The 11,775-nt window shown below is 53.2% G+C and overlaps 1 protein-coding gene across 1 annotated transcript; it reads left to right on the top strand.

Annotated features, from left to right (window-relative positions):
* The first annotated feature begins 3,461 nt into the window (after positions 1-3,461).
* On the top strand, positions 3,462-9,884 carry SH2D5 (SH2 domain containing 5). The gene is made up of 9 exons (XM_007935661.2): positions 3,462-3,548; positions 3,902-3,982; positions 4,430-4,504; positions 5,263-5,409; positions 6,630-6,878; positions 7,040-7,214; positions 7,588-7,696; positions 8,706-8,865; positions 9,681-9,884. Exons 1-9 carry the CDS (start codon positions 3,462-3,464, stop codon positions 9,882-9,884), a joined length of 1,287 nt encoding a protein of 428 aa, XP_007933852.1.
* Positions 9,885-11,775: the final 1,891 nt, after the last annotated feature.

Genomic DNA, 11,775 nt, shown 5'->3' with positions numbered 1-11,775 from the left:
AAAATAGAAGGGCTGTGTATGCACAGGGAGACAGCTCGGGGGGGGGGCAGGAGTACATGAGAGGGAAGGACATATGGAAGAGGTAACTGGGGAGGAAGTGGGAGGGGAGCTGTTGCATTGTGGGAAATTGCAGTCAGTGTCATGAGACAAAGTGTATGTGAACTGTTGTGTGGAAGATGAACTTGCTCTATAAACTTTCACCCAAATCACAATAAAATGTAAAGAAAAAAAAAAAAAAGGAAGACTCTTGGGAAGACCCCATCTCTTTACTTGGAACCAGCAACATGTAGTTCTAGTGCTAGTTGAACATCTAACTTTGGTTTATTATCTTGAAAATGTAAAATGTACAATAGGTAATGAACATGATGTGAAAAATGATCATGATCCAAAATGAGGTGGGGGTGCAACACCTAGAAAAGAAGTCAGAGAGGCGAAGTGTAGGCGAGAGGAACTGGGGGGTAGAGCCTTTATTTTCTGGTGGCATAGTGCCTAAGGCATTTGACTGCTAACCAGAAGGCTGGTGGTTCAAACCTACCAGACACTCCTCAGAAGGAAGGTTGGGCAATCTACTTCTGTAGAGATAGTGCCTCAGAAACCCAAGGAGGGTCGCTATGAGTCAAATAGACTAAACAGTAGTGGGTTTGGTTTGTTTGGTTTTCCTGGCTCTGATAGATTGCCATGGGCACTGCCATGCTGGAGTGCGTCTGGGGTTGGAGGTCATGGCGTGCCTAGGTGGGGGCTGTTCCAGTGTCAATTCTGGAGCGCCTATACTCTCTTTCATTGAAGACTCCTGAAGGTGAGTGGAGGCAAACCCCGGATGCAGTGGCATCACTAGGAGGTGCAGGGGGTAAAGACCACACCGGTTGACAACGTCAGAGGGGTGACACCAAAACGACTGTCTATAAAATTTGTGTGCATTGTTTTAGCTGAAATTATTTTTTATAAAAAGTCTTTATAGTTAAAACAATAAAACATTTTTTGTAAGCCCAGCTTACATGTATCAATGTACTTACAAGGCTAGAACTCTATGCTCATTTACTTTTTGAACCTTCTAATGTACTCCAAGGGAGCTCTGGTAGTGTAGTGTCTAAGGCACTTGACTGCTAACCAGAAGGCTGGCGGTTCAAACCCACCAGCCACTCCTTGGAAGGAAGGTGGGGCAATCTACTTCCATAGTGATACCGCCTCAGAAACCCAAGAAGGGGTCTCTATGAGTCGGATCCGACTCGACGACAGTGAGTAATGTACTCCAAAGGAGCTCTGGTGGCACAGTGGTTAAAGCATTAAATGCTAAGCAAAAGGTCGGTGGTTCAAACCCACCAGCTGCCTGCTCCCATAGATTTACAGCCTTGCACCCTAGGCAGAGCTGTCTTTGTTACCCAGTTACAATTATGCTTTGAATCATGGGTTTGTCTGCATGCACTACTGTAATTTAAAGGTATAATTTTAATTTTGCTGGTTGTTTATGCCACTACTATTGCATTACATTCAGTGATACATAGGAATTACAATTTATGAGTAACATTAGTACAAAAAACATTATTAAGGATTCTGTCTGGTCTGGTATGGGAAGAGGTCCACAGAGGGGGACACCATGGGTTACTGCACTGGGTGACACCAACCTTAGTGATGCCACTGCTGGGATGCAACCACTTCCTGTCCAAGGCCATGTGTCTGATCTCTGTTCTCTCTTTGCAGGCCTCCCCTCTTGCCCTGCCCTACAAGACCAGGTGGTTGCCCACTGGCATGGCCTGGTATAAGGGGGACTGAAAACAGATCTCACTGTCTTCCCAAGCTCCCTCCAGAACAGCAGGCTTTGGGTCCCATCTCCTGGAAACCATGCTTGTTGAGCATTGGCTCCAAGCCTTGGTATCACTGTCAACTCCTTACATGATCCCAAGTTTGCAGATGAGGAAAGAGAGGTTCGGGGAAGTGAGGCAGCTCACCCAGAGTCACAGAGGATTGGACCCAGGTCTCTGATCCCAAGTGCAGTGGTTACAAGTAGCCTAGTGAGACAGACCACCAGAATGAGGGATGGAGGTGGGGGTCCACGTCAGCCCCAGGAAAGAGGAGTTGGAGAAGCAAGCATCCGCCCATACTTTCTGGTGATCATCTCTCCACGGATTCATTCATTCCTCCTTCATTGGCACCAATTGTGGCCCTGAATGTGGATAGGGAAGAAGTGTTCTCCCTGCCCTTGAAGATGCCCAGTGAGAGAGGTTTGCTCCTCTCCTCCACTGTAGTGTGTCTAGGAGGTGGACCCCAGGAAACATGAGAGCCTGGGCTTGGGGGCATGGTCCATCTTTATACCCTAGCTCACATCAGTGTGCTGTCTGGTTTGGTTCTGATTTTCAAGACCCACAAGGGGCTGGGGGCTTTGAAAAAGGACTGCCGTCAGGCAGGGCTGAATGGCCATGGGCCTGTGAAGCCGGTCCCTAGCTCCATTAGCTCTGGCCATCCAGCTCAGGGGCTACCCTATGGACTACAGAGCTCCTGCCCTGGAATCTGCTGTGGCTCCCTATTGTCCATAGGGCAGAGCCTCACTTCCCTAGCCCAGCGTGGCTCCCACCTGCCATCTACCTGAGGGCCCAGCTGCCTTTGCTTCTGTTCAGCTTTGTGTACTCCATTCTCTCTACCAGAATGCCCTTCTTGCTGTCATACTCCCATTGGCCCCTGTCCTCTCCTCCTCGGTGGTGCCTTTCCAGGCTGCCCCCTTCTCCTGGCACTTTGTACAAGCTGGTTACAAGTCTGTACCCACTGACTTCCATTCCTAGGGGCAAGGCTCAGGTCAGGTTAGCTCTGTAGCTGGCACAGTTGGCACTCAGTGCTGCTGAGTGAGTGAATGGAGGACCAAGAGCACTCACTGCCACACCCTTCAGATCTCCTCAAATGCATCTCCATGGGGAGGGCTTCCTAGCTACACATCAGCCCCAGCCTGGCATTTCATTTTCCCTTCCCTGCTTCACACCACCTAACCCCTTAAATGCCTTATTATTTGGTTTACTGTCTGCCTCCTCCATGGCATCACGAGGGCAGGCAGGGCTTTTGTCATTTTGTCCAGGGCTGTGTTCCTAGTAAGGCGCTCTGGTGGCATAGTGCCTAAGGCGTTTGACTGCTAACCAGAAGGTTGGCAATTCAAACCCACCAGTTACTCTACAGAAGGAAGACTGGGCAGTCTATCTGCTTCTGTAAAATATTTCCCACTTTAGAAACCCAAAGGGGATCTCTATGAATTGGAATCGATTCTATGGCATTGAGTTTGGTTTTGTTTTTTTGGTGTTCCTAGTGCCCAGGTCAGTGGCTGACATATAGTAGGTGCTCAGCAAGGATCTGTTGAATGAATGACCGAGTTGGCAGCCTCTGACGGGGAGCACTGGGGCCTGCCTGTCTGTGACCAACCTTCCTCTCTTGCTCTCTTCAGCCTTCTCCCTCGTGGACTTGAAGCTGCCATCCTGGGGGTCATGCAGAAGGCTGGGGCAGGGGGCCGAAGGGCTTCTGACTGTGGCCCTGCCCCTTATAGGCCCAGGTGTATCACCAAGTTTGCCCAGGTGGGTGGGGCCTCCCTACCCTAATGTGCCCGGGGTGGGGGGTGGTCATTGGGTGGCAGATCCTAGCAGGGGAGCTGTGGGTCGAGGGCCTGTTACCGTGTCTGCCTTCCCTGATTGAGGCTTTGGAGTGAGTGTGTGCAAAGATGAGGAAGGGACACTTCAGAGGGTTCAGTGACTTGACCAGGGTCACTTGCTGGGAAAGTAGCAGAGCCTGGACTTCATGCATAGTGCTCTGTCACTGTCCACAGCTAACCTGATGAGGCAGAGTGTGTGTCTGGGGGAAAATTGGAGGATGGGAGTCAGGAGCCATGGGCCTGACTCCCTGCCTTCCATCCATTCCCAACCGTGAGCAGTATGTGGGCTCCTTCCCTGTGGATGACCTAGACACCCAGGAGAGTGTGTGGCTGGTGCAGCAGCAGCTATGGGCACTGAAGGTAGGTGGGCTAGGGTGCTGGATCTTCCCCATTAAGATCATAGCCTTGCAATGTCAGGTTGGAAATGGCCCTCTGGGACTACCTGATCCACCCTCCCCACATACACCCCAATGTAGAGATGGGCAGGTGAAGCCCAGGAGGTGTAGGAACAAAGCCACTCTGAGGAGGGCCCCAGCCAGGACCCATGGCCAGTGAGTGACTCCTTTCCTTTGGGCAGTCTGAGGCCTGACCCCTACAGATAGAAGTCATAGATGGGAGGTGTGGGAGATGGGCAGGACACGGCCAGTTGTGGTTCTGGCCAGGAGGTGGTCTCCTGGGACCCATCCAACCTTCTCCAGCTCCTGGTGGGCCTACTGGCCAGAGCTCAGTTCTCTCACAGGGGTGGGGCAGGCAGAGCTCAGAAGGTAATGCCTGCCTCTCCCCATCCCCCAATCTCTTCCCACCCAGGATTGTCCCCGACGCCAGGCTGTCATCCTGAAATTCAGCCTTCAGGGCATCAAGATCTATAGCGGGGAGAGTGAGGTAGGAGCCTGTGTGGGTACAGGTGAGGACTGGACAGGGCCAGGTGTCTCCTTCTCCCTCTAGAACGCACTCACCCCTACCCAGGTCCCAACCTCAGTTTAGCCCCAGCCTCTCCCCTTGACCCTCCCTGGCTCCCCAGCCTACTGGGGCCTTTGTCTTTCTCTCTCTAAGGGCCGGTCTCCCAGGGTGAGCTCAGGTGACTCCTCTCACTCCATCCTGCCCAGCCCTCTAAACTCTCCTAAACTTTCTGGGCTGCTTCTGGCATGAGCATCAGGAACATCCAGCCCCCTGTGGCTAAAGCTTGGCCGCATTTCTATGGGTTCCCTGCTTTTTATAGGCCTGCTCAGTGGTAGCCTGTGGCCACCTGTTCTGGATGGCCTCTTGTGGCAGTAGAAGGAAGACCAGATTCAAGCTGGAGACCATTTGGGGGGTTCCTTCTCAGATGACCATCCTTCTGCTTTTCCTTGTCTTCCTCTTCCTGGTGCCTCTCAAGTGCAGGCCTGGTGACCCAAACTCACAGCAGGGAGCCGCGATCCAAGCCCTGCAGCCTTGTAAAGCATAGGGGTTTAGATTTGAAGCAGGGTCAAAGGGCCTGGAGGGAGGGAGGATTTCTTCACCTCATGATCCAGGTGGGCCCCAAGCTGGGCAGGTGGGCGAGCAGGCCCTGGGAGGCTGCCAGCAGGTACGGGGGGACCAGCAGGGCTGGCAGCTTCAGGCCAAGTGGCAGGTCTGACAGGGCCTGTGTGCCACTTCCCCAGGTGCTCCTGATGGCTCATGCCCTGAGGCGTATACTCCACTCCACCTGGTGCCCGGCCGACTGCCAGTTTGCCTTCATTGCCCGAAACCCACAGAGCCCAGCCAACAAGCTCTTCTGCCACCTTTTTGTGGGTAGCCAACCTGGAGAGGTATCTGGGCCCAAGGCAGGGAACTGCCATGGAAGCTGGGCGTCAGGGCAGGTTCCAGCTCAGCCAAACTGTCTTGAACTCCCTCTGGGCATTTGCCATCCCCACACTGGCTCCTTCTGCAGCTCTGCCCATGGAGGACTCCTCAGGTGCAAACAGGTGGCCTCAGTGTCCCCTGGGGCCTAAGAGGGGGACCTGATTCTGCAGCTCAAAACTGGAGGGTGACCCCTCCAGGCCTTTGCACATTGTGTCCTCTCTTCCTGGAGTTCCCCTCCCCTTCTCACCCTGAAAACACCCCAGGCTTACCTTCAAGGCACAACCCATGTGTCTGAAGCCCACCCTGATGACTCTGGGTCCTGTGACATGAACCACACTTCATCATTGGACTGTCCCCAATCACAGACAATTAGCTTCTTTGACAGCAAAGACTGAATCTGTCTTGAACTGACCCAGTGCCTGTCTCTGTGCAGTTGGGTGGAGGTGAATGGGTGGGTGGATGGATCTTGGCAATCAGGGCCAGTGTGACTGTCATGAACAACAGAGCCTTGTGGCCGTCAGTTATGTGGCAGGCAGGGGCTCGGTTTCATTCTGTGCAGTGAGCATGTGCCATTACCCTTTTACACCAGATCCTTTTCTGGCTACTGGAGTGACAGGTGACTGAGATAGGATCCTTAATCTTCCAGAGGGCATGGTTCCAACATGTAGGGGCTGGACAGTGTGTTGGGGAACAGGGTAGAATGTACTAGCCCCAGCCAGGTGCTGGGAGTTCTCTCTGCTCTACCTTACTGATTCCTCAAAGAAGCTTAGGGAGGTGGGGATGGCAAACCAGAGGCACAGAGAGGTGCCATGCTCTGCCCAGGATCACACAGCAGCTGCTAAGTAGCAGAGCCAGGATTGGAACCTGGGTACTGTGACTCCAGAGCCTGGGCTCTTAGCCATTCCTCTCAGAGGGTGCAGACAGTGTGGGGGTGGGAGTACAGAAACCCTAGGAGGTAGGAATGCATTTAGCCCATGGCTGTTCAGTATTTGTTCAATGTATAAAAGAAATGATAGAGGAGGCTGCATGGTGGTGAGGTTTTGAGGAATAAATACATATTTCCCCAGGTAGAATGAGGAGGAGCATCCCCAGCCAGAGGGCTAGCCGTGTACTCATGGTGAGTGGACTGATGTCTAAGGAGTTCCGAGGAGGCCTGTCCTAACTGAGCCCACCCCCAACCCCCCAGGTCCAGATCCTGCACTTGCTTCTCTGCCGCTCCTTCCAGCTGGCTTACCTCTTGCAGCATCCTGAAGAGCGAGCACAGCCAGAGCCTTGCTCAGGGACTGCAGGGGATATGCCCCTGAAGCCACTGCCCAGTCCTGGGGAAATCCCTGGCCTGGTGCGGGAGCCCTTCGGCCGTGATCAGCTTTCACAAAATGTCCATGCATTGGTCTCCTTCCGGCGGCTGCCAGCAGAGGGACCAGCAGGCAGTGGGGTATGTAGTACCCCAGCCAGGGAGTGGGCAGCGGGCAAGGGAACTGGGTGAGGGGCTTGGGAGTCCTGAGGAGCACATGGGTACTGGGTGTCAGTGGGGGGGGGGTGTTCACGTAGTTTGAGTCTGCCCACCTACCTCCATGGCTCCTCTTGGTGCCCTAGAAGGAGCTACTAGAGTTGGAAGGCCGTGGGAGCACCCGCCATGCCCGCCGGGGGAATCCCTACTGCTCTCCCACACTGGTGCGCAAGAAGGCCATTCGCAGCAAAGTCATCCGCTCAGGGGCCTACCGCACCTGCACCTATGAGACTCAGCTGCAGCTGTCAGCTCGGGAGGCTTGTGAGTGTGGATGCATGCAGGGGCATACGTGTGGAGGAGCAAGTGGGCCCTGTGAGCACCTGGGGCACATACCTGTATGCATCTGTGCCTGTGAGAGAGGGTGGCTTAAATGCACATTTCTGCAAAGCTGTGACTGCCCTCCAATAGGTGCCTGTGCACCAGAGTGTTGGCAGCCAGTCTGCACCCAAGGGCTTTAATGGAGGTGTGCCTGTGGGGAGTGTTTTTTTGGGGACTGGATGTGTGCCTAAAGGGTGGCATGGAGGAGGCTTGGTGAGGAGACAAGCATGGGGGCAATGAGGCCTGTAGGGGTGAGACGGGCAGGCATTGGGAGATGACCCTCTCTTGCTGACCCCTTCTTGGGTTGTCTCCATAGTCCCTGCAGCATGGGAGGCATGGCCACGGAGTCCCAGTGGCCCGGCATGTCTGGTGGAGAGTGAGGGCAGCTTGACAGAGAACATCTGGGCCTTTGCTGGCATCTCCAGGTAGGAGGGACCCAACCTGGCCAGATGCCTAGTCCCTTGGGTGGGCAGAGAGAGGGGCTGTGGTCTTCCCCAGAGCCCTGACATGCACATTCCACCCAATCTCACTGACCACAGGCCCTATGTAAGCCTCAGTATCCTCAAATGTAAGATGGGGATAATAAAGGGCCTTTATTGCAGGGCTGTGGAAAGGATCAAATGAGGCAAGGTGAAGCCCTCAGCACCTGGCCTGTCACAGGGCACCTGCTCCCTAAATGTTAGCTCTGAACCAGGGCTTCAAACCACATCAGCCCAATTTAGTCATGGCTGACGAAGTGACACCAGAACAGATCCAAATTTTTAAAATGCTCATGAACCAGAAAACTGGATAGGAAAAATCACTGGTTGGAGCCCTGCTAGAAACTTACTCTCCCAGGGGCAGCACGAGTACTGCATAATAACCAAATCTGGATTAAGTCTGAAACAGTGGTGCCCTGCTCAAAGATGGCAGCCTACTGTACCCCTTTAAATGTGTGTCAGGCTCCTGAAAGGGCTCACTCGCCTCTTCCAAGTCTCACATTACAGGGCTTTGCCCTATAACTTCCCATTCTGGTTAGCATCCCAGATGCTATATTTAAAAAATTTGGTCTGTTCCAATTTCACTTTGTCAAGTCATGACTGAACCAGTTCTAACCAGTTCTAAGTCCTGCTCTGAACTCCGAAGAAGCCTAGGCCCTTACTGGCCTCCAAAGCTCACGAAGAAGGGGTTAATGCCTCATTAAAAAAAAAAAAAAAAAAAAGAACTCTACTGATTAAGTCTAGAAGTTGTCAAATTTAAAGACCCTGTAGAAATCTTTTAGTTCTTAAAAGTTTCCTTTTTTTTTTGAAGGCCAACTCTGAGACAAGTTTACACGTGACACACTATCTTGTTTCATCCTTTGACCACTACTTCTATACTGTTGGGTCTGTTACGTCCATTTCCCAGAGGCTGGGCCTAGATTAGGGGTCCCGTCCTCAGCCTCTCCCCTCTCAGGTCCTGTGGCCTCGCTCTGCTGCGGAGGGACATTCTTGGGGCCTTCCTGCTGTGGCCTGAGCCGGGCACCACTAGCCAGTGGTGTCTGTCAGTGCGGACACAATGCGGAGTGGTCCCCCACCAGGTCTTCCGGAACCACCTGGGTCGCTACTGCGTGGAGGTAAGAATGCACTCCGCCTCCACCCTATACTCTCCACCCTTGTAACTGCGGAGGTTCTGAGCCAGCCCCATTGGCTCTCTCCGGCCCCGCCCTTTATTTAGCTCTCCACCTACTGCACAGCTCCTTAGTCATTGAGCCTCGCTGACCCTGCCTCTGTTGGCTGAAGGATGAGGGATGTGCCTCCTAACTGAGGGCCTGCCTCTCCAGAGGGGGTTTCAGAGAGCATTTTTAGGGTCTGGTGCTCTGGGTCATGCCTTGCATTCTATAGGAATGGACTGCTAACCAGAAGGTTGGCAGTTCAAACCCACTAGCCACTCCACAGAAGGAAGACTAGCAATCTACTTCTGTAAAGATTTACCACCTCAGAAACCCAAACCACCAAATCTGGACTGTCGGAAACAGTGGTGCCCTGCTCAAAGATGGCAGCCTATGAGTCAGAATCCACTCAATGGCAGTGAGGTTGTTTTTTTTTTTGGACTTTAGCCCAACTCTGGAGAGGAAGAAACTGACTCAAAGGGCAAGAGACTGCATAAACTCACACAGCCTGTGACTGAATCTAGAGTCATCCTAACCACAGGTTTTCAGGAACTGGGATGGGCTGGTGGGGCTTTGTAGACATGCATACTTGGTTCTAGACTGAAGGCTGGGAGGAGAGAAAGAGGGAATGGTATCTGCTGTGAGCAGGATATGTCCCCTCTCTGAGCTCTACTTTCCTCCCCTCTGAAATGGCTGGATCCCATAAGGGGGGGTGGGAGGTACCTGGTAGGAGCCCTGGGGAGAGGGAAGCTGGAGTTGAAACCCCTGCTCTCCCCCAGCACCTGCCAGCTGAGTTCCCCAGCCTGGAGGCCCTGGTGGAGCATCATGCGGGCACGGAGCGCAGCCTCTTCTGCTCCCTGGACATGGGCCACCTGAACCCCTGCTACGAGGAGCAGGACTGTGGGCCTGGGGGCAGGCCTTCCTGGACTCTCCGGCCCCTGGGCCATGCCAAGTCTGAGGCAGAGCTGCAGGGTCTGGGCTAGGTGCTGGGCCCCACCCCTGTAGGTACTGCCTTGTCCCAACATCTGGGCTGCAGTAGGATACTCTGCCCGTCTTACACCTTGCTGGTCACTAGTCCCATCCTGTCACTCAGCCCCTTGGACCAGTCTTTCATCACTTCAGTGCCTGTGGGAGGGCTTCTCATAGGATGTGTGACCTGCTGAGCTTCCAGGAGGGGCAGTCGAGCTCTGGGCTTCTGTTAATCTGCTGAGTGACTTTGGATGCTGTCATCTCGGGGCTTCTACTTTGCTTCTAGGATGGGAGCTTTCTGAGGTGGGCGGGAAGGTTTTTTCACGATGAATGTGTCGGCCAGCCTTGAGGCCCTGGCTGAAAGTCCCCAGACAGCTCCTGACTGAGGAAACCTGACAAGTCAGGGAGAGGTGCTTGGGAAAGCAGAACTGAGTCCTCACTTCTTACCAGAGGTGAGTCAGCCTTTCAGAGAGAGAGAGAGAGCAGAGAGGCCTCGGTGGAGCATGTGGGTGTAGAAACGGGCTGACAGAACTTGGCCCATTTCCCACATGCACCTGACGCTCAACGGGTCTTACCATGAATTCTGAGAGTGGGAAGTTAGGAAGGTGCAGAAAGGGCAGGATGGACGAAGAGTGTGCCACCCAAAACCTGGCTTCAATGCGGACCAGGGGTATGAACCAGCAAATGGAGCAAAGAGTCTGTGTACGCTTAGGAAGCTGGCTGGTTTGTCCACACCAAAGCCCGTGGGATTGAGTCTTGCTTTTTCAACAGAGATGCTCCACCTCCTCCCCCACACTCCCATGAACCACCAAGACCTCCCTATCCCTAAGGGCTCATTTCCTGTAGTCATTTGACAGGGTGGGCCAGCATCGAGTCACAGGTGTGACTCTCTTGCAGAGAGCGGTCTGGGGTTTAGCTCCTTGCCTTAGGAAGTCACCCAGTGCAGGTATTTCCCTTTCCATGGTGTGACCATGGTGTCAGGGGCCTCATGACCATGCCAGCCCCATTTCTCTCCCTTCCTTGGAGATTGGGGCTGAGCAGAATCAATGAAAGGTGGAACTGATGTGGGCATTGCCAGAGGGGCTCGGCTTCAGCGGGCAGTGTGTCCAGGGAAATGACTCTAGTTGAAATCACTGGCCCTGCCGGCGACAGACAAATCCAGGATCAATCTGACAGGAAAATAGGAATCTACCGAATTGTTAAATTGAAGGACCAGTTCATTTGGGATGAACTTCTAGTCCTGAGTCTGGGGGCTGCTGTGTCTGCCAGTTGGGAGTGGGATGAAACTATTCAGTGCCTTGAGAGTAACAGATTTCATACTCCTGGGAGGCAGTAGTAGAACTAACGGAATAGAAAAACAGGGTAGCAAACTTGGTGAGATGGCAGGAGCCCGGGAGAGTCAAGTCTGGTGTGTCCAGCCTGCAACTCCCACGCAAAACGTGATCTGAGTTAAGCACCTTGTCACCTTCCTGCCAGACAAGTGAGACATCTTGTCTCAAGGGATAGGAGGAAATTGTTCTTTAGAAATTGTTTATTGGAAACACAGCATCAATCTTACATTGAATGTGCACGGGAACCCAGAACTAGGCTTACAGCCATTTCTTCTGGGTCCATCTCCTCCCTCCCAGCTTCACTCTCCCTCGTGAGGAGAGCTCTGGTGATCCAGTGCCCTGGTGATGGGCATTTAAGAAGAACTGATAACTGGCCAAGTCTAGGGCCAAATTTACCTCAGTGAGGGATAGGTTTGTTGCATTAATTATCCCTGCAGACAAGGGTGGTGGTGGTGGTGGCAGGTGCCTTTGAGTCGATTGTGGCTCAACCCTATAAGACAGAGTAGAACTGCCCCATAGGGTTTCCAAGGCTGTAAACTCTATAGGACCAGATTACCAGGTCTTTTCTCCCAAA

The sequence above is a fragment of the Orycteropus afer genome, unplaced genomic scaffold, assembly GCF_000298275.1.
Source record: "Orycteropus afer afer isolate SDZICR_OR568_19922 unplaced genomic scaffold, OryAfe1.0 scaffold00031, whole genome shotgun sequence".
NCBI lineage: Eukaryota > Metazoa > Chordata > Mammalia > Tubulidentata > Orycteropodidae > Orycteropus > Orycteropus afer.
Note: the sequence above shows the minus strand (reverse complement) of the source record. Positions and strands in the feature narration are given on the sequence as shown.

Bases quoted from the DNA above. Each gene is read 5' to 3' on its own strand.
- SH2D5 (XM_007935661.2), top strand. From the start codon at position 3,462: ATGCAGAAGGCTGGGGCAGGGGGCCGAAGGGCTTCTGACTGTGGCCCT. The intron at 4,505-5,262 runs GTAGGAGCCTGT...CCACTTCCCCAG, and splicing joins TCTATAGCGGGGAGAGTGAG to GTGCTCCTGATGGCTCATGC. The intron at 7,215-7,587 runs GTGAGTGTGGAT...TTGTCTCCATAG, and splicing joins GCTGTCAGCTCGGGAGGCTT to TCCCTGCAGCATGGGAGGCA.